We start from the raw sequence: 21,610 nt of genomic DNA, 5'->3' as shown, positions 1-21,610 counted from the left end.
CGCAAAGACAAAGTTCGATTTTTGACACTTTGAAAGAAACCAGTATTTGTAATTAAAAGGTAAATAGGCTGCCTCAAGAACTAGATGCCAAATATGCTTCTTAATCCTGCTTTTTGTCCTAATATTAATTTTGAATATGATTGAAGCTGAGGGTATCTCTTAAAATTTTTATTTACTTATGTCTGACTTTCTCCTTTAAACTGTCTTTCAAACTTTTCCCCCTTTTATGCCTGATCCTGTGGTCTCAGCTCTATACAAACAACACACCCTGTGTCCAGCACTGTTAATGTGTCTGTTATAGAAGAAATAAAGGAAATAGAAGATAAGTTTTTAGTCTGGCGTTTATAGTTTAAATGATAAAAATCTATTAATTGCTGCTAAAGAGATGACAGAAGGGGCTAAAACAATATTCTGTTTGTTCACCATGACTTTAGTTTTCGTCATTCATTCATTGATTTAGCAAATATTTATTGAATTCCTAATATATACCAGGTGCTCATCATACGGCACTAGGCATGTACAGTAAGCAAAACAAAGTCCCACTCCTCATGGAATTTAAAGAATACCCGGTGCTAACTAGCTGCAGAATTAGGATTAGGAATCAAGTCTCCTATTTTTTATGGCAGTGACGTTTTAGTAGCACTGCAGTGACTCCGCATGTAAAAACAGATCCCTAAATGTCAAAGAGCCAACAATCTAATAAAGAAAAACAGGATATGCACAGATATAGTGGAATTCTGTGATAATGCACCTTGTAACAATGCAAGTTTGTTGGATAACCTTACAAGCAGATTATATATCACTGAAGTTTTGGGGTCCCACTTATAGTGGGATTTTGCTGTAGCTACTGTATAATGTAGAACACATTGGAACTTTCTGGAACTTAGTTTCTGTTCTTTTAGAATGAGAGTTTATAGAGATAGTCTCAAGTATTATGATTCTATTATTATTTTTCCATGTTCCTTGAATAACAATAAAAATTAAGAACATTGTAATTAGTTTGCTGTAACTTGAAAGTAAAAGTAGGCAGCTTAATTTTTTTACTCTGATTTTTTAATGTATTTTTATTTTTAGGTTTAATCAAGGAAAGAGGTTTTGAGAAGGCTGGGGAGAAGCAGTGGCTTTTGGGTACCTACATTGCTTTACCTGTTCTCGTCGTAGCAACCATAGTAGCTGTTTCATGGAAGCCTTTGAAAAAGTGGTTCAGCAAGAAAGAGGAACCCCAAAGTAGCGAGTAAATTGAATTTGTGTTCTGAAGTTAAACTTTAGTACCATTTAAATCTAGTCACATATAAGGAAATATTATGAGCAGCCATAATACTTTACATTTTACAAGAATTTTGTATGCTACATCAGTATCTCATTTAATTATTTGAGATAGTTTTGAATATCCTTATTTTAAAGATGCAAAAATTTTGGAATGTGGTTTCAATGACTTGCCAATGTCATCGCCTTGGTAATTGAGAGAGGAAGAACTAAAATGTATCCATATCTATTGCTTTCAAATGCCCAGTGATCTGTGTCACCTACAGGAGAAGTACCAGAAGTATTTATTTGTAATGCAGATTTATGAGCCATATCACAAATGAAATGTTTCAATTTGCATTGCTGCCTCATGTAAGAAATAATTTTAAAAATATTCTCTGGGAAAAGTCTTCAGAAAGCAAATTTATAATTTAGTATGTAAAATATTTTTATTTAAAAATATAGTTCAAAAGCAAAGACAGAACAAGGTGACAAACAACCATTTGCCCACCCCTGGAAATAAACATGAATATTTTGTTTCTCTTATGAAATAAACCACTGTATATACAGCTGCAATCCCCATCTCCCTCTCTGTGGAGAACAACCTCTGCACTGAAAGCTGGTGTGTATCACATATTTTTACTACACATGGCTACATCCCTGTGCCATATCTAGAATTATATATAATTTTAAATATTTATACTTTATACATATGTTTACCCATCTAATTCTAAGTTTGTTTTTCCTTTTTTATGAGCAGTCTTCTCAGAGGTTTTCTATTTTATTAGTAATTTAAAAATATAATTTGTCGTTCTGTTGAGATCCATATATTTCCTTGTGTTTATAATCCTTAACTTACGGTCTGTTCCTCTTTGCTACTCTCTTCACCTTTGCTATGTGTTTGTTAATTCTACCTTTGTGGAGTCTAATGCTTTGTTTATTAATTTTCAATTTTTCTTATTTTCCTAATATGCTTTTAAAGTGAAAACTTTCTCCCTTATATATCATTTCATCTACATTCTCCAGTTTTTAAGATACAGCTGATATTCAGTTTAAAAAATTAGAAACTTCCAGCACGATTTCTTATTTAAATCATGAAAAACCATGGTCTTTAGTTTTCAGTTATATGATTTATTTTTGTTGCTGTAAAAGTTATTTTCCAATTTTATTACCTTATTGGGAAAGCTTTGTCTCTGATTTAGACTCTTAAATGTTGGAACCAGAAAGGAAGTCAGTTTTTTGTAAAAATATATGCTTGATATGCATGCTTCAATTAATGTGATACAGTATGTTTTTTTCTTTGTTTTTAGAACAAACTTTTTAATTGTGCTGTTTCAAGTCATCTTTATACTTACTGGGTTTTTAAATTTTTTCTCTACTTGATAATTCATTTTCTATGAGAGGCAAATAAGGTTTACCAATATGTCACGGCTTTCTCTTCGATTGTTGAGACTTCTGCTTTATATACTCTGAGGCAGTGGCTAAATGGATAATGTTCAACATAGTTATATATTCTTGGTGTATTTTCTTTTTATCATTAATAATTGTATCTTAAATTCTATTCTCACTCTTACATTGCTATATGTCAACTTGCTCTTTGAAATTTAGACTTACCTATTACATATTTTTCATCCCTTATTTTCAACCATTCTTTGATTTTAGTTGGTACATTATAAACAGCCTTTATATGAAATGCAGTAGTGGAGTTTGTTACATTTATATGCTTAATATATGATGATATATATTCACATTGAAATTTACCATCTTATTTTCTTCCTACTTACTATCCTCTCTTTTTTTTTTTTGCATTTTTTCCTTCTCTCAAAATCCATTTTCTTGGGCTTCCCTGGTGGCGCAGTGGTTGAGAGTCCGCCTGCCGATGCAGGGGACGCGGGTTCGTGCCCCGTTCCGGGAGGATCCCACATGCCATGGAGCGGCTGGGCCCGTGAGCCATGGCTATTGAGCGTGCGCGTCTGGAGCCTGTGCTCCACAACGGGAGAGGCCACAACAGTGAGAGGCCTGAGTACCGCAAAAAAAAAAAAAAAAAAAAAAATCCATTTTCTTGATTGTGCTTTTTCTTCTTTTCTTTTTCTCTTCTACTATTTTGTACATTTTTATATTCTGTTTTTATTGTTTTAATGATTTTTGTTAACTTTTAGCATTTGTAGCTAATGTTGTATAATGTCTTAATTTAATCATTGTATATAATCTTCTGAATAACTCAAGGATCTTAGCCCTTTAACACTAACCTATCTTTTTCAATCTGTTTGTCATTTGGCTTTTCAGTTCCCTCCAAATAAGTTTTGTGTTATTGTGTTCTTATCATTATTATGTTTAGTTAATACTTATTAGGATTTCCTAATATATTTTCCAGATTCTTTATGATTCCCTTTTTTTTTTTTTTTTTTTTTGGCGGTACGCGGGCCTCCTACTGCTGTGGCCTCTCCCGTTGTGGAGCACAGGCTCCAGACACACAGGCCCAGGGGTCATGGCTCACGGGCCCAGCCGCTCCGCAGCATGTGGGATCCTCCCAGACCGGGGCACGAACCCGCGTCCCCTTCATCGGAAGGCGGACTCTCAACCACTGAGCCACCAGGGAAGCCCTATGATTCCCTTTTTTTAAACTTAGTTTTGAAATAATTTAAGAAATATAAAAAGTTGCAAAAATAGCACAGAATTCCATTGTACTCATCACTTAGGTTTTCTCAATAATAACATCTTACATTAACATAGCACATTTTCACAGCCAGAGAATTGGTATTGGTACAATATTATCAATTAAACTATAGACCTTATTCATATTCACCAGTGTTTACATACATACACTCATTTTTGAGTATGTGTGTGTATATATTATGAAATTTTGTCACATGGTTTGTGTACCAATGCCATAATTATCGCCATTCTTTTTGGAATCCTGCTTTTTTCATTCTAGGTTCAATCTTCTTGGAGAAGTACTTGCTTTGGTAGTTATTACAGTGATGGTCTATGTGTAATCACTTGTTTGCCTTATATGCCTGGAAATGGTTTTATTTCACTTTCACTCTTGAAATTCTATATGGGTATAGAATTTTAGGTGGACAGTTATTTCTGTCAGCCCTTTTATGATGCCATTGAATTCTGGCATTTACTGTTGTTGAGATGTCTGCTGTCAGATTAATTAATTCATTTTTACCTTTATACTTGCACTTTTTTTCTAAGTTAGCTTCTCAAGTTTTCTTTTGTCCAAGGTATTATGTTACTGAATTATTACTTGTTCTGATATGAGTTTGTTTTTATTTTTCCAGCTCTGAATTCACAATCATCTTCAATTATCATGTCTTTCTTCAGTTCTGGAAGGTTCTCAGTCATTATCTCTTTAATGATTGACTCTTCCCCATTCTATCCCTTTTATTTTTCTGAAATCCCTATATTTTAGGGTCTTCCATTCTAGCCTCCATGGTAGATGTGATGGTTGTTCTCTTCCTCATCTTTATACTTCTCCTCCTTTTGCTTCTTTTCTTTTGACACTAAGAATGAAGCTTTTAAAAGCTGAGATACAATTTACATGTAGTAAAACTAATCTCTTTGGTTTATGTAATTCTATGAGTTTAACAAATGTGTACACTTACTACAACCTCAATAAATCATAGAACAATTTCATCACCTCAGAATTCCCTCTCACCCCACCTTCAGCTCCTGGCACTGACAGATGTCTTCTTTGCTTATAGTTTTGCCAATTCCAGAACTTTGTATAAATGGAATCGTATACTGTAGTACGTAATCTTTTGAGTCTGTCTTCTTTCCCTTGGCATAATGCATTTGACATTCATCTGTGATGTTATGTGTATCAATAGCTTGTTCTTTTTCTAATGTATAGTTCTATCGTGGTATAATTGACACACAGTAAATTACATATATTTTAAGTGTATAATTTTGTATGTTTTGATAATCTGAAAAGTAACACTGATGAAACCATCATCATGATCAAGATTATGAAGGTATCTGTCATGCCCCAAATTTCCTCGAGCCCCTTCGTAAGCCCCACTCCTGCCTCTTCCACCTGCTCTATCCCCATACTGCTGCTGATCTGCTTTCTTAGTTTGCATTTCCTAGAATTTTATGTAAATGGAATCATACAGTATGTACTCTTCTTTTTGTTTGATTTATTTCACTCACCATGATTATTTTGCAATCCATCCGTGTTCTTGTGTGATCATTTTTTTTCCTTTTATTGCTGATAAGTATTCAGTTGTATGATTATACCATAATTTGTTCATCCATTCCATCTATTGATAGTTATTTGGATGCGTTCCAGTTTTGGGCTGTTATAAATAAAGCCATTATGAACATTTACATACAAATTTCTATGTGAACATATGCGTTCTTTTTCTTAGTTAATACCCAGGACTGGAACAACGGGGTAATATGGTAGGTATATGTTTCACTTCTAAAGAAAGAGCTAAACTGTTTTGCAAAGCAGTTCTTCTATCTTATATTCCAACCACTAGTATGTGAGAGTTCTAGTTCCTCCACATTCTCAACAACACTTATATGGTCATATATTTTTTTAATTTTAGCAATTCCGATAGTGTGCAGTGGCATCTCATTATGGTTTTAATTTGCATTTCTCTAATGACTAATGATGCTGACAGTTTCATGTGGTTATTTGTCAGATGTACATCTTCTTTGGAGAAGTGTGTATTCAAATATTTTACCCATTTTAAATTAATTAATTAAAATTACAATCCGGAGGTCTTTTATTCATTTATTTTTACACCTATTATGGCATGATTTCATAGGGAATGGGTTCCAACTCACTGGTTCTCACAAAGTGTGCTTCTCTGGATGGAGCAGGCTGGTGCTTCAGTCAAACCCATGTTCCTTTCCCTTTGGCTTCCTTCTTTTTCTGATCATATTTCCTTCATTTCAGGGAGCTATCTTGGTTCTTAGAGTGCTTAATATCCTCAATAAGTACATTAATTCTCTTGGCAAGAATCTTGCCCTTAATTCGTTTGTTTTCAACAATGCCAACAGCATGCTGGGTAACATTGTAGACTCCCAGTTTTTGTAACATTTGTGGGACATTTCTTTTTTAAATAGTGCCAGTTCCCTTGCTGTCTACAATATCACTTTTTTGTAAATTCCCATGTATGTGACCAAAGGAACAACCCCATGTTTTCTAAAAGTGTAGCAGGTGCCTCTTCTCTTTTCATTTGTGTTGGTCTTTTTGACAAATTACTGGAAGATGGCGGTTTCAGCTGAAAGACCCCATTTTTTGATTGGGTTGTCTTTTTATTATTGAGTCAGTCAGAACTTTTTGATCATTTAAAAAATGGATTGTTTGTTTTCTTATTATTGTATTTTGAGTGTTCATTATAAATGCTGGATACAAGTGCTTTATTATATATGTGATTTGCAAATATGTTCTTCTACTCTAAGGCTTTTCTTTTCACTCTTTTAAAGAGCAAAAGTTTAAAATTTTGATGAAATCCAGTGTATCAGTATCTTCTTTTATAGATCATGATTTTGATGTTGTAGCTAGGAAATATTTGCCTAACCAAAATTCATGAAGGTTTTCTCTCATGTTTTCTTTTAAAAGTTTTATAGTTTTAGGTTTTGCATTTAGGCTTATATCTAATTTGAACTAAGTTTTGTATGGGTATGAATTGAGTGTTTTTCTTCTCCTGCATAAGAATATTCAGTTTTTCTAACACCATTGCTTTTAAGCTTCGTTAAGTAGGATCAGAATGGTTAGCACTACGGAGGCAGTACCCTTCCATGTAACTCTACCAAACTCACTGTGAATTATGAGATTTTTCAACTCAGATGGTGGGAACACAAACTATTCCTGTTCCTATATGAGCACAAGAGATTGCTTCCTTTATTAGTTTCTAATCATTTTTCTCTGGCTCAGGGAGTTTCTTCACTTGCGTTCAGTGATTGGTACTCTGCAGAACACTCAAAGAGGACCCTCCACAGACATCAGGAGCTCTCTGTGCACCTCCTTTCTTCTCTGGTGTTCTGCCCTGAGAAGTGTAGCTGCCTTGGCATCCGCAGACCCTGTTACCTCAATTCAGGGAGCCTTCTGGCTTTGCCTGGGTTTCCCTTGCTGTGCTACAGGATGGCAACTCTCCTCAGGCAGTAACAAGGGGCAGTCACAGGTCTCACCTTTCTTCCCTTCTCTCATATATCACTATCCTGCCTAATATTCAGTGTCTGAAAACCAGCATTTAATGTATTTTGTCCAGATATTCATTTGTTTCAGGCAGGAGGGTAAATCCAGTCTGTTGCTCCATCTTGACCGGAATTGGAAGTGTGTCTTTATGGTTTGTAACTGCACTTTCATAGCTCTCTCTCCATCTCACATTCTGTTTGATTTCCTGAGATCACTCTCATTTCACCAATTCTTCCTTCTCTGTCCTGTTCTAGACTTATGGATTCTATTCTTGCAGAAATCTCTATGGAGATTCTAAATATTCTCCAAGTTTTTTCATCATTTGTATTTCTTGGTGTGTGAACTCATTGTTTTGCTCTGGCTGTTGACATTATCTATTAGGGGTTTGTAATCGTACAAACCTCTTTTCTCTTCAGTGTCTTTTCCTTTCAGTGTCTATGCTTTTCCCATGAGAATTCTGCATGCCCTGTGTTGAAGACATAAACATGTGGGTGGTTTCATTTTTGCTTCTTTTAAAGCAAAAATATTTGGAACAACTGCTATGCATGGTGTTCAAGAATTTGTAGGCCTGTGACTGGGGCCCTGAAAGTACATTTTTTGTAGGCTTGGGACTCTGCAGTGATGCATTTTCCCCCGTCTATTCCTGTTGCGTATCCCCTTTTCCCTGCTGCATTCCAAAGGCCACTGGTCAGAATTTTTACTATCCCTGTGTAATGGGTGGTATGGACATTCATGGCTCCCAGGTTAAATGGCTCCAGTTAAGGAGCTCACTTAGTTTCCTTGCATGCAAAGGCCTCATAACTTCTAAGGAATGGGTATTAAATCTCTAGTCCCAAAGTCATATCGCTGGTTTAGACACCCCTGCAATCATTCACTTTTATCTCCTGTTTACCCTTTGAACTCAGTTTCTTCATTTTTTACTAGCACCGGGAGAATTCTTTTCTTGTTGTTAACCTCAGTTATGTATTAACTGTTTGTCTTATTTTTTTTCAGCACTCCTCTTTGAGGAATGGAAAGGGGAATTGTCCCACCAGCTCATTCTGTCAGATTGTCTAGAAGTCAATATGGGTTTTAACTTATAAAATGTAGCATTTCTTTATCAATGAATAAAAAATTAAAAGTTGGAGTATAAAGGTCAGAATCAGGAATTCAGGGTCAAACCTATATTCTGTGTTTAGAAGTGATAAGGGAAAAGAAAATTTGTGCCTTCTTGATAATTTCTTTAGTACAAGTTTGAAATGCACTCTTTGTGGATGAGGTATATAAGTAAATAAGAATGTTATTTATTTGCATCTTTGTTCAGTGACCTTGGACATGATTTTCTTTTTTGGTAACTTACCTTATAAAAGAGATAATACTGCTTATAAAATGGCCTGACTTTTATTTATGCAGTTGGCAAGCGCTCTTAAGACTAACTTTGGACACTATTTTCCTTTTTTTTTTAATATCCAGATCAGAAGGCAGCACTCACAGAAATGCTAGCAGGTAGGTAAATTGGAAGGCATCTTAAGATACATGTTGAAAATTAAGAATGAATAATTCACAATGTCTAGATACTGTTCGAACAGCTAAGTTTGGTAAAGTAATCCACTGAAAACCAGGCTACTAGTATATAGTAATTTAGTTTCTAGTAAATTAGTCTTTTATTCATTTAATAAATACTTATTGGAAGTCTACTCTGAGGAAACAAGGAATAAAATGGCTGACTCTAATAAAAGATAGGATATGTATAATTAGTAAAGAAAAAGGATGTATAGTGCCTGGAAATTACCCAGCTTGGGTTATATTTATGTACTGCTTGGGTAAACAAACAAGCAAATGCTTGACATTTGATAGATTGTCCATGACAGAACTCATGTATAAATTTCTATAATAATTTTGGGTTGATGAGAACTAATTACACTGACTTAGCTGTGCTTTTCTTTTAACATTAATAAATAGCATATTGTCCCCGTTAATATTTCTTAACCATAAATTCTGTCCTTACTGTTTTATAACTGCTATACCAACATTCTATTCTATTACATTATCTAATGTAACTTTTCATCCCCTTACTTTCAACCTTTTATTTAATTTGGTCTCCTGAAAACAGCATGCCAATGGAATTTTAAAATATGTAACCTCAAGAGTTTCTCAATAGTTGAATTGAATATGTTTATATATTTATATGTGTGCTGATATGTTTAGACTAAATTCTACCATTTTGTTTTTTTTCTATTTATCATGCGTTTTCAGTATTTTCTCTTTCTACTTTCATGTATTCCATCATATTGATTGTGCTTTCATTGTTTTTTCTTTCCTTCTATCAATTTGGTCATTATATGTTCTAGTTATATTCTTTAATTCTTTAATTATTATATTATGGTTTATTAAATTATTAAAATTAAATGTAGATGAAGTTACAATTTTAGATATAAAAGTACTTATAATCTTCTAACAATTTATGGATCTTAGACCATTAAACCTTATACTCTTTTCTTCACTCTTCCATAGCATTATCATTTGGCTTTCAGTTACTCCTGAATTTTAACCTGATACAAATAAGTCATCATTATCATTATTATATTTAATCAAAACATACTAGGATTTCACTACATATTTGTAACTGATTTACTCACTATTCTTTTTTGAATTTAATTCCATTTTTTTAATGTTCAATCTCCCTTTTGGTGAAGTACCTCTCTTAGAATTTCCATCATTGAGTCTATGTGTAGTAAACTATCTTATCAACCTAAAATTATCTTTATTTTCACTCTTGAGTATGAGTTTATGTAGTATAGACTTCTATGCTGAGTTATTTTGCCTTCGCTATTTGAAGATATGTCAGTGTAATGTGGCATTTACTATTGATGATGATAAATCTTCTGTTAGTGTGTTGATTCATTTATTCCTTTATGATTAATAGGAGTTTTACCTAGTCATTGCATTCTTATTGCTGCATAACAAATTACCACACACTCAGTGACTTAAACAACATTCATTTACTATGAGCAAGTTCTGTAAGTCAGAAATCCAGGTGGATTTGGCTGGGTTGTCACAAGTCTGACCTGAAGGCCTGAAGGCCAGGCTGGGATCATAGCTCATTTGGGTTGTAAGAAAAATCCAATTTCTTGCAGCTGTAGGTCTGAGGTATCTCTTTCCTTGTTGCCTGTCTGCTTGGAGCCCCTCCGTCTCCCAGAGGCCACCTGCATTGCTACTCATGTACCTCCCTTCACCTTTAAAGAAACAAGAGTAATATAAGTATTCCTAAGGCTTTGACTCTCTCTTAATTTCTTTCCTCTACCAGCAGGAGAAAACTCTACTTGTAAAGGGCTGACCTGATTGGGTCAGGCCCACCAAAATAATCTCTGTATTTTAAGGCCAACAGATTTGGAGGTTTAATTACATTTGCAAAATCTTTTCAGAGCAGTACTTTGAAAAGTGTTTGAATAACCAAGGAATGGGAATCTTAGAATTCTGCCTAACATAGCCATTGTTAGAATTCTGCCTAACATAGCCTGTACATGTATTCCTTGTCCTTAGAGTTGTTATTTTGTTATAATGTATTCTGGTAGAGATTTTTTTAAAAATCATGAGCTGGACCCAATATTTTCTTTCAGTGTGAAGACTCATACCTTTCTTCAATTTTGGAAAAGTTCTAGACTTTTTCTCTTCAAATACTGACTCTCCCCCATTCTAAATATTCTGTGTCTAAATTGTTCCATGTTTCTTAACTGGACTTTTATGTATATTTTATATTCTGTTTAGTGTTCTAGGTGATTTCCCTAAACAATTCAAAATCAACAATTCTTTTTTTTTCAGTTCTGTCATGTGTTTTTTAATTGAGGTATAGTTGATTTATAAAATTATATGTTTCAGGTATACAACATAGTGATTAATAATTTTTATAAGGATTATGCTACATTTATTGTTATTATAAAATATTGGCAATATTCCCTGTGCTGCACAATATACCCATGTAGCTTATATATTTTATACATAGTAGTTGATACCTCTTAATTGCCTATCCCTCTCTTGTCCCTCGCCCCCTTGCTATCTCCACTGGTAACCACTAGTTTGTTCTCTACATATGTGACTCTACTTTTGTTATATTCACTAGTTCATTTCACTTTTTATATTATACAAGTAAGTGATAACATGCAGTATTTGTCTTTTCCTGACTTATTTCATTAAGCATAATACCTTCCAAGTCCATCCATATTGTTGCAAATGGCAAAATTTCTTTCTTTTTAATAGATGAGTAATATTCTATTGTGTGTAAATATACCACATCCTCTATCCATTCATCTGTTGATGAACACAACTTTGCTTCCATATCTTGGCTATTGTAAATAATGCTGCTACAAGCATTGGGGTATGTGTATCTTTTCGAAGTAGTATTTTCATTTCTTCAATATATACTCAGGAGTGAAATCACTAGATCATGTGGTAGTTCTATTTTTAGTTTTTTGACGAACCTCGTACTGTATTCCACAGTGTTTGCACCAATTTACATTCCCACCAACAGTGTATGAGGGTTCCCTTTACTTCACATCCTCACTAACATTTGTTATTTGTGGTCTTTTTTTTTTTTTTAAGATGTTGAGGGTAGGAGTTTATTAAATAATTAATTTATTTTTGCCGTGTTGGGTCTTAGTTTCTGTGCGAGGGCCTTCTCTAATTGTGGCAAGCGGGGACCACTCTTCATCGCAGTGCGTGGGCCTCTCACTATCGCGGCCTCTCTTATTATGGAGCACAGGCTCCAGACGCGCAGGCTCAGTAGTTGTGGCTCACGGGCCCAGTTGCTCCGTGGCATGTGGGATCCTCCCAGACCAGGGCTCGAACCCATGTCCCCTGCATTAGCAGGCAGACTCTCAACCACTGCGCCACCAGGGAAGCCCCTTTGTGGTCTTTTTGATGATAGCCATTCTCACAGATGTGAGATGATAGCTTGTTGTAGTTTTGATTTGCATTTCTCTGATGATTAGTGATGTTTAGCATCTTTCCATGTGTCTGTTAGCTTATGTATATCTTCTTTGAAAAAATGTCCATTCAAGTCTTCTGCACATTTTTTTAATCAGTTGTTTGGTTTTTTGATTTTGAGTTGGATGTGCTATATATTTTGTATATTAACCTCTTTTCGGTCATATTACTTGCAAATATTTTCTCCCATTAAGTAGGTTGTCTTTTTGTTTTCTCATTGGTTTTCTTTGCTCTGCAAAACCTTTTAAGTTTACTTGGGTCCCATTTGTTTACTTTTGCTTTTGTTTCCTTTGCCTTAGGAGACAGATCCAAAAAGCTATTGCTACAATTTATGTCAGAGTGTTCTGTCTACATTCTCTTCTAGGAGTTTTATGATTTCTGGTTTTAATTCATTTTGACTTTATTTTTGTATATGGTGTAATACAATGTTCTATCTCATTCTTTTAGATACAGATGTACAGTTTTCCCAGCACCACTTACTGACAAGACTGTCTTTTCTCCACTGTATATTCTTGCCTCCTTTTTTGTAGATTAATTGACCATAAGTGTGTGGGTTTATTTCTGAGCTCTCTATTCTGTTCCAATGATCTACATGTCTGTTTTGCTGCCAGTACCAAACTATTTTGATTACTGTAGCTTTGTAATATAGTCTGAAATTAGGGAGTGTGATACCTCCAGTTCTGTCCTTCCTTCTCAAGATTGTATTGGCTATCAGTGGTCTTTTGTGTTTCCATACAAATTCTAGAATTATTTGTTCTAGTTCTGTGAAAAATGCCATTGGTATTTTGATAGGGATTGCATTGAATCTGTACATTGCCTTAGGTAATAGGATCATTTTAACAATATTAATTCTTCCAATCCAAGAACATAGTATATCTTTCCATCTGTTGTGTCATCATCTGTTTCTTTTATTAGTGCCATAGTTTTCTGAGTACAGGTCTTTTGCCTCCTTAGGTAGGTTTCTTCCCAGGTATTTTCTTCTTTTTGATGGAATGGTAAATGGGATTGTTTCCTTAATTTCTCTTTATGATAGTTTGTTGCTAGTGTATAGAAATGCAACAGATTTCTGTATATTAATTTTGTATCCTGCAACTTTACTGAATTCATTGATGAGAATTTTCTATGTATAGTATCACTTCATCTGCAAAAAAGTGACAGTTTTACTTCTTCCTTTCCAACTTGGATTCCTTTTATTTCTTTTTCTTGTCTGATTGCTATGGCTAGGAATGCTGTTACTGTGTTGAACAAAAGTGGTGACAGTGAACATCTTTGTCTTCTTCCTTTTCTTAAAGGAAATGCTTTCAGATTTTCACCATTGAGTATGATGTTAGCTGTGGGCTTATCACATGTGGCCTTTATTTTGTTGAGGTGTGTTCCCCCTATGCCCACTTTCTGGAGAGTTTTTATCAGAAATGAAAGTTGAATTTTGTACCCAGAATCTTTTTCTGCACCTATTGATATGATTATATGATTTTTATTCTTCAACTTGTTCACGTAGCATATCATATTTTGATATCATGAGGATGCTGGCCTTGTAGAATGAGTTTGGAAGCATTCCTTACTCTGCAATTTTTTAAAATAGTTTGAGAAGAATGGGTGTTAACTTTTCTCTAAATGTTTGGTCCAATTCACCTGTAAAACCATCTGGTCCTGGACTTTTGTTTGCTGGGAGTTTTAAAATCACAGTTTCAATTTCATTACTGATTATTGATCCATTCACATTTTCTATTTCTTCCTGGTTCAGTCTTGGGACATTGTACATTTCTAGGAGTTTGTCCATTTCTTCTAGATTGTTGATTTTATTGACATATAGTTTCTCTTAGTAGTCTCTTATGATCCTTGTATTTCTGTGATGTCAGTTGTAACTTCTCTTTTATTTCTGATTTTATTGATTTGGATTCTCTCTTTTTTTCTTGATGAGTCTGGCTAAAGTTTTTATCAATTTGGTGTATATTTTCAAAGAGCCAGCTCTTAGTTTCATTGATCTTTTCTATTTTTTTTTCTCTCTCTATTACATATATTTCTACTCTGATCTTTATGGTTCCTTTCCTTCTACTATTTGGGGTTTTGTTTGTTCGTCTTTTTCTAGTTCCTTTAAGTATAAGGTTAGGTTGTTATTTGAGATTTTTCTTGTTTCCCTAGGTAAGCTTGTATAATTATGAACTGCCTTCTTAGAACTGCTTTTGTTGCATCTCATAGATTTTGGATGGTTGTGTTTTCATTTTCATTTGTTTCCAGGTATTTTTTTTTAATCTTCTCTTTGATTTCTTCAGTGATCCATTGGATATTTAGTAGAATATTGTTTAGCCTCCACGCGTTTGTGCTTTCTGCAGTTTTTTTTTCTTATAGTTGATTTCTAGTCTCGTAGTGTTGTGGTCGGAAAAGATGCTTGATATGATTTCAATGTTTCTTAAATTCACCGAGGCTTGTTTTGTGGCTTAGCATGAACTCTGTCCTGGAGAATTTTCCTTGCACACCTGAAAAGAATGTGTATTCTTCAGCTTTTGGATGGAATGTTCTATATATATCTATTAAGTTGATCTGTTGTAATATGTCATTTAATATTTCCTTATTGATTTTCTGTCTAGATGATCTGTTTGTTGATCTAAGTTGGGTGTTAAAATTCCCTACTATTATTGTGTTATTCTCGATTTCTCCATTTATTTTTGTTGAAATTTGCTTCAATTATTTGGGTGCTCCTATGTTGGGTGCATATATATTTACAATTGTTATATCTTCTTGGATTGAACCCTTGATTGTTATATCATATTCTTCTTTGTCTCTTCTAACAGCCTTTGCTTTAAAGTCTATTTTATCTACTATAAGTAATGCTACCCAAACTTTCTTTTAATTTTTCTTTTACATGGAATACCTTTTCCATCCCCTCACTTCCAGTCTGTGTGTTTCTTTAGCACTGAATGAGTCTCTTGTAGGCAGCATATATACAGGTTTATTTTTGTATCCATTCAGCCACTCTGTGTATTTTGGTTGGAACATTTAGTCCATTTTCATTTAAGTAATTATTAATATGTGCATACTTATTAATAAATATGTACTTATTAATATGTATGTACATACAAGGGAGTTCCCTTGCATGTACCTTGTTGCTTTTCCCATACTGCTTTTTATACTCTCTCTTTATCTTTAATTTTTGCCATTTTAATTATAATGTGTCTTGTGTTGCTCTTTGGGTTGATCCTTTTGGAGACACTCTGATTCCTGGATTTGTATTTCTGTTTCCTTATAGTCATCTATTAGGACATATTGTACAATACAGGGGGAAAATCCAATATTTTATAATAACTATAAATAGAGTATAACCTTTAAAAATTATGAATCACTATACTGTACACCTGTAACTTACAAAATATTGTATACCGACTGTACCTAAATTAAAAAAAAATTTTAGAGCTTCCCTGGTGGCGCAGTGGTTAAGAATCCACCTGCCAATGCAGGGGACACATATTCGAGCCCTGGTCCAGGAAGATCCCACATGCCACGAAGCAACTAAGCCCATGCACCACAACTACTGAGCCTGCGCTCTAGAGCTCACGAGCCACAACTACTGAAGCCTGTGCGCCACAACTACTGAGCCTGCGCTCTAGAGCTCACTAGCCACAACTACTGAAGCCCATGCGCCTAGAGCCCATGCTCCACAACAAGAGAAGCCACAGCAATGAGAAGCCCGTGCACCACAATGAAGAGTAGCCTCCACTCGCCACAACTAGAGAAAACCTGCGCACAGCAACAGACCCAATGCAGCCAAAAAAATTAATTAATTTTTAAAAATTTTTTAAAAGGAGAAAGGAAAGAAAAAGCAACCACTTGCAACCCAATGATTAAGACTACAGTTATCTATCCTGGTTGTGGGGTTAATGAATTAATGTTTTGTTAACCTTTAAGGACTGATGTTTTATTTCAAATAAAAATTTTTAATGAGTTTTTTTTTTTTTTTTTTTTTTTTGCGGTACGCGGGCCTCTCACTGTTGTGGCCTCTCCCGTTGCGGAGCACAGGCTCTGGACGCACAGGCTCAGCGGCCATGGCTCATGGGCCCAGCCACTCCACGGCATGTGGGATCTTCCCGGACTGGGGCACAAACCCGTGTCCCCTGCATCGGCAGGCGAACTCTCAACCACTGTGCCACCAGGGAAGCCCTGAGGTTCTTTTTGACGTAACTGAACAGCATCAGGGAAAGAGTATGCCAAAACAACTTATTCCTTTTTTTCTTCCCTTTGAACTTATTTATTTTTAGACTATTAAAATGACCAAACCAGGATGAGATACCCAATAAATCTTTATATCATTATGACTTGGTTTTGATTGCCATTCTCATAAAGCTGTACATAACTGTGACATTTATTTCTTTTTAAGAGAACTTGTAGTCTAGCCAGAATGATCCTTGAAAAATGCAAATTTAAACTCTTGATGAATTACTTTATCTAGATGTTTGATCATCAATGGATGTTATCATAAAAAGACAAACAACCAGGTATTACGTCCCTTCCACTGGAAGTGCACAATACCACCTAAGAAATATTCTTACCAAAAGAAGTAGTTGAATCTCTTTATGATTCTGTATGTAATCACCAATGTATAACTAATATAGAGGTCATGTAACTGTCACCTGGGCCTTTTGGAATGCTTGCTGTTGCATTCCTCTATCTTGGAACCCACCTGCCATGCTGCAAGATGCTCCAGTACGTGGAGAAGCCACATGCAGGCACTTTGGGTGACAACTCCAGCTGAGCTCCCAGCTGATAGTTGTCATTAGTTGACAGCGTGTGAACATCCACCTATCTTAGATATCCATCTGACACATGACTGCAACTGCATGAGAGGCCCCAAATGAGAACTACTCAGCTGATCCCAGTGAACTCACTGAACCAAGAGAGTTAATAATAAATGTTTTGAGGTACTAAGTTTTGGAATGATTTTTTAAGTAGTCTTATGGACTGAATGTCTCCTCTTCCCGAATTCACATGTTAAAACCCTATCCCCCTATATGATGGTATTAGGAGTTGGGGCGTTTGGGCTGAAATTAGGTTTAGATGAGGTCATGAAAGTGGGGTCCCCATGACGGGATTAGTGTTCTCATAAGGCAAGGAAGAGAGACTAGAGCTCCTTCTCTCTCTGCACCACGTGAAGACACAGCAAGAAAGCAGCCACCTGCAAGCCAGGAAATAGGTTCTCGCCAGGAACCAAATTTGCTGACACCTTGATCTTGGACTTCCCAGCCTCCAGAATTTTAAGAAACAGATGTCTGCTGTTTAAGCACCCAGTCTGTAATTCCTGTACCTGGATGTCTACTACTTTTCCCAGGTTAGGGAAGTTTTCAGCTACTGTGTCTTCAAATATGTTCTCTGCCCCTTTCTCTCTGTCTTCTCCTTCTGGGACTTCTATCATGTGAATGTCAATATGCTTGATGTTGTCCTGAAGGTCTCTTAAACTGTTCTCATTTCTTTTTTTTTTATGTTCAGCATCAGTGATTTCCAGTACTCTTTCTTCCAGTTCCCTGATCTATTCCTCTGTATCATTTAGTCTACTATTGATTCCTTCTAGTGTATTTTTCATTTCAGTTATTATATTCTTCATCTCTGTTTGGTTGTTCTTTAACTTCTTACTCTGTTCATCCATTCTTCTCCTGAGTTCTTTGATCCTCTTTTTGATCATTACCTTAAATTCTTTCCTGGGTAGATTGCCTGTATCCATTTCACTTAGTTCTTACGAGTTTTATCTTTGTCCTTTGTTTGGAACTTGCTCCTCTGTTGCCTCATTTCACCTAACTTTCTAGTTTGATTTCCATGTATCTGGTATGTTGATTATGTTTCCCAATCTTGAAGAAGTGACCTTTTGTAGGAGATTTCCTATGTATCCCAGCAGCACACTCCCTGTTCATTACCAGAGCTATATGCTCTAGGGTTGCTCCCTATGTGGGCTGTGTGGGTCCTTCTGTTGTGGCAGGCTGGCTACAGTAAGTGGTTTTATAGGCTTGGCTGGTCCCTGGTCTGGTTGGTTGCCAGGCCTTGCCTTGTGTGGAAGCTGTGGGCTCCTGGTTGGCAGGGCTGGGTCGCAAGACAGCTGGATGTGAAACCCTGCAGGGGTCCGAGGCTAGTGCTGGCTCACTGGTGGGTGGAGTTGGGGTCTAGGAGATCCTGGAGATGTTGCTAACTGCCCCGTGAGTGAAGCCAGTTCCTGGGGCTATTGTTGACCCACTGACAAAGCTAATCCTGGGGTCTGCCCACAGTGCCCAGGGGTCCCAGAGCTGGTGTCAGACCACTGGTGGGTGGGGCTAGATCCTGACACAGCTGGCTGCAGGGCCCAGTGTGTCCTGAAGCTTGTATTGGCGTTCTAGTTGGGGGGGGGGGGAACAGGCTATGGGGCTGCCCTTGTCCTGGGCCTGGTGTCCACCTGCTGGTGGGTGAGCCTGGTCCTGAGTCTAGAGCAGGCTCTCTAGTGGGTGGGATTATGGATTCTGGGGCTGGTGCCCGCCTACTTAGGAGTCGAGCTGGGTCCCAGGGTCTCTGGCTGCAGAACCATGGGGGTCCTGGGTCTAGTGCCTGTGCACTGCTGTTCGGGGCCTGGCCCTGCATGCTCTGGTGGGCCGGGCCATAACCAGGGGCAGCCGTGGGCTCAGGGAGTCTTAAGGCAGCCTGTCTGCTAGTGGGTGAGGCTGTGTCCCTGCCCAATTATTTCCTTGCCCTGAGCTGTCCCAGTACTGGTGCCTGTAGGATGTTGGGCGGGCATGGGACTAGTCCTGGGGCTAATAGGCTAGAAAGAGGATTCCAGAATGGTACTTGCCAGTACTGGTGTCCACGAGGTAGAATGAGCTCCCCAAAATGTCTGCCGTCAGTGTCTGTGTCACCAGGGTGAACTCTGGTTGCCTCCTGCCTCTCCGGGGGACTCTCCAAGATCAGCAGGTGGGTCTGACCCAGGCTCCATTCAACTCACCGCTTCTGCCCTGCGTCCTGGAGCGTGTGAGATTCTGTGTGTGCCCTTTAAGAATGGAGTCTATTTTCCACAGCTCTCTGGTCTCCCGAAAGTGAGCCCCATTAGCCTTCAGCAAATGTTCTGGGCACTCATCTTCCCAACACAGGACTCCTGGGCTGGGCATCCTGATGTGGGGCACCTCACACCTTGGGGAGGACCCCTTCAATTGTAATTATTTTCCTATTGTGGATCACCCATCCAGGACGTATGGGTCTTGACTGTATTATGACTCTGCCACTCCTACCCATTTCGTATGGTTCCTTCTTTATATCTTTAGCTGTAGATCTTTTCATGTAGGTTCTGGTCTTTTTCATCTATGGTTGTTCTGCAAATAGTTGTGATTTTGGTGTGAGAGAAGGTGAGCTCAATATCTTTATTCTGCCGTCTTGGCCGGTCTCATTCTGTCATTACTTGTTTAATGAATTCTGTTCCTTTATTGATCTCTATGGAAGTCCTAAGCATTCTTTTTTTTTGAAGTTTTTCCTGTTACCTATAATTGTTAGTGTATGAATTCATTAGTTTACTCCGCGAGAGGTGGACATTACCTCTTACTGGCTTTTTTATTTGATTGTAAGTCCATCTTAAGCAGCAATGATTGTCTCATGAGAATTCTGCATATCCTGCTTTGTAGAATCCTCCTTGTCAAGATTATTTTGTTTTACCCTCCTAAGTCATAAACTTTTTTTAAAAGCTTTTAATTTTTTGTTGGAGTATAGCCGATTAACAATGTTGTGATAGTATCAGGTGCACAGCAAAGCGACTCAGCCGTACGTATACATGTATCCGTTCTCCCCCAGACTCCCCTCCCAGTCATAAACTTTTGAGGTGTTTAGTACACATGGAATTCATAGATGTTACACATCTAGAATTCATAGGAAACATGAATTAGTATCCTGAACCTGTACAGTAAAGGCTTAAGATTCCTCTTTCTGTATTTGATGTTTTATCCCATCCATATCCCTAAAGCATTTTAAGCACCTAAGATTCCTGTGTCTCTAGGTGATCCTTTTCCGCCTATACTTCTGAAGCAATCTCCCTGCAGCATCTCTAAGACTCATGATAATACTATCTCCACTTAGTGGGTGGTATGGCCTTTCATGGCTTCCAAGGTTAGAGGAGGTGGTCAGCTCCAGTTTTCCAGGTGGGCTCCACTCCCTAACTGATTCCCCGACCTCTAGGGTCATTCAGCTTTAGTTCCTATTTACCTTTCGTGCTTTCTATATCCTCTTTTTTTTTCAGACTATCATTAGAAATGTCGCTTCCTTCCCTTAAATTTTCATTAGCATTTTTTGTTATTTTTTTCACTATTACTCTGTGTGTTAAATAGGAGGTGGAAATTACCCTGTCAGCCCAGTCTGCCTGATTGTTTAGAAGTCAGTGAGGGTTTTAAATCACCTCCTGCAGTAATTTGTTTACTAGTGGGTAAAACATTAGGTTAGAACCTAAAGGCCAGAATCAGGCATTCAAAATCAAGCATATATTCTGAGCTGGGAAGTGACAAATCTGTTTTCCTTCTCCTCTGTTTGAGAACTTGACATTTATATTCTCTATGGACATGATATATTGGTAAATAAGAATGTTACTTATTTGCATACTGTAACTTAGTAATCTTTTGAAATGATGCATTAGTGGTAGTTAGTGGTATAAAAGTGTTAATACAGGTTACAAAATGGTCTGACATTCATTTGTTATGAAGGCACACTTTTTTTAAAGTATTAACTTAGAAGCATTATTTTCACTTGCATTTTAGGTCCACATCAGAAAGTAGTAGCCAAACAGATACTGTCAGGTAAGTAAATTAGAAAGAATTTCTTAAAATAAGTATGTGTTAAAAAATAAGATGAACAAATGGAATCAACAAGTAATTGCTAAGTATTAATTGAGCAGCAACAATTGATAAGGTACTACACACAAAAAAATTCCTCTTAGTATTTGCCAACTTAGTTAAGTAGTGAGTATTTGTCTAAATAAATCAATGTCTTCTTTTCTTCAGTTTGTTAATGTATGTTGGGAGTTTATTCTGGAGAAACAGAGGAATAAGTGATTGGTGAAATGTTTATGGTGCTAACTCATAAATGGGGAAGTTTACTTCTTTAATTGGAGACTCTAGAAATCCAATATGTATGCTCATGAACAACTGAATGAGGGCTTACCCTGGTCACATAGGAAAAATTTGCTGAAGAAAAAGATTGTAAAGGAATAACAATTCTGTGTGTTCCATAGCCTTTCAAGATTACCAAGTAGTTTTAATTAGGTCT

General features: G+C 36.6%; 1 protein-coding gene across 5 annotated transcripts in view; it reads left to right on the top strand.

Annotated features, from left to right (window-relative positions):
* ADAM32 (ADAM metallopeptidase domain 32) overlaps positions 1 to 21,610 on the top strand; it is a 167,090-nt gene that overhangs the window by 137,968 nt on the left and 7,512 nt on the right. For 3 of the 5 annotated variants that reach the window (XM_060001103.1, XM_060001104.1, XM_060001106.1), the window contains 2 exons: positions 8,855 to 8,887; positions 21,103 to 21,141. In XM_060001103.1, the coding sequence (XP_059857086.1) occupies positions 8,855 to 8,887; positions 21,103 to 21,141 (72 nt within the window). Of the gene's footprint in view, positions 1 to 1,074; positions 1,235 to 8,854; positions 8,888 to 21,102; positions 21,142 to 21,610 lie in introns of all 5 variants that reach the window. The other 2 variants (XM_060001105.1, XR_009517859.1) reach the window with 2 other exon arrangements.

This window comes from Delphinus delphis, chromosome 21 (genome assembly GCF_949987515.2).
Source record: "Delphinus delphis chromosome 21, mDelDel1.2, whole genome shotgun sequence".
In the NCBI taxonomy this organism is placed as follows: Eukaryota; Metazoa; Chordata; class Mammalia; order Artiodactyla; family Delphinidae; genus Delphinus; species Delphinus delphis.
Note: the sequence above shows the minus strand (reverse complement) of the source record. Positions and strands in the feature narration are given on the sequence as shown.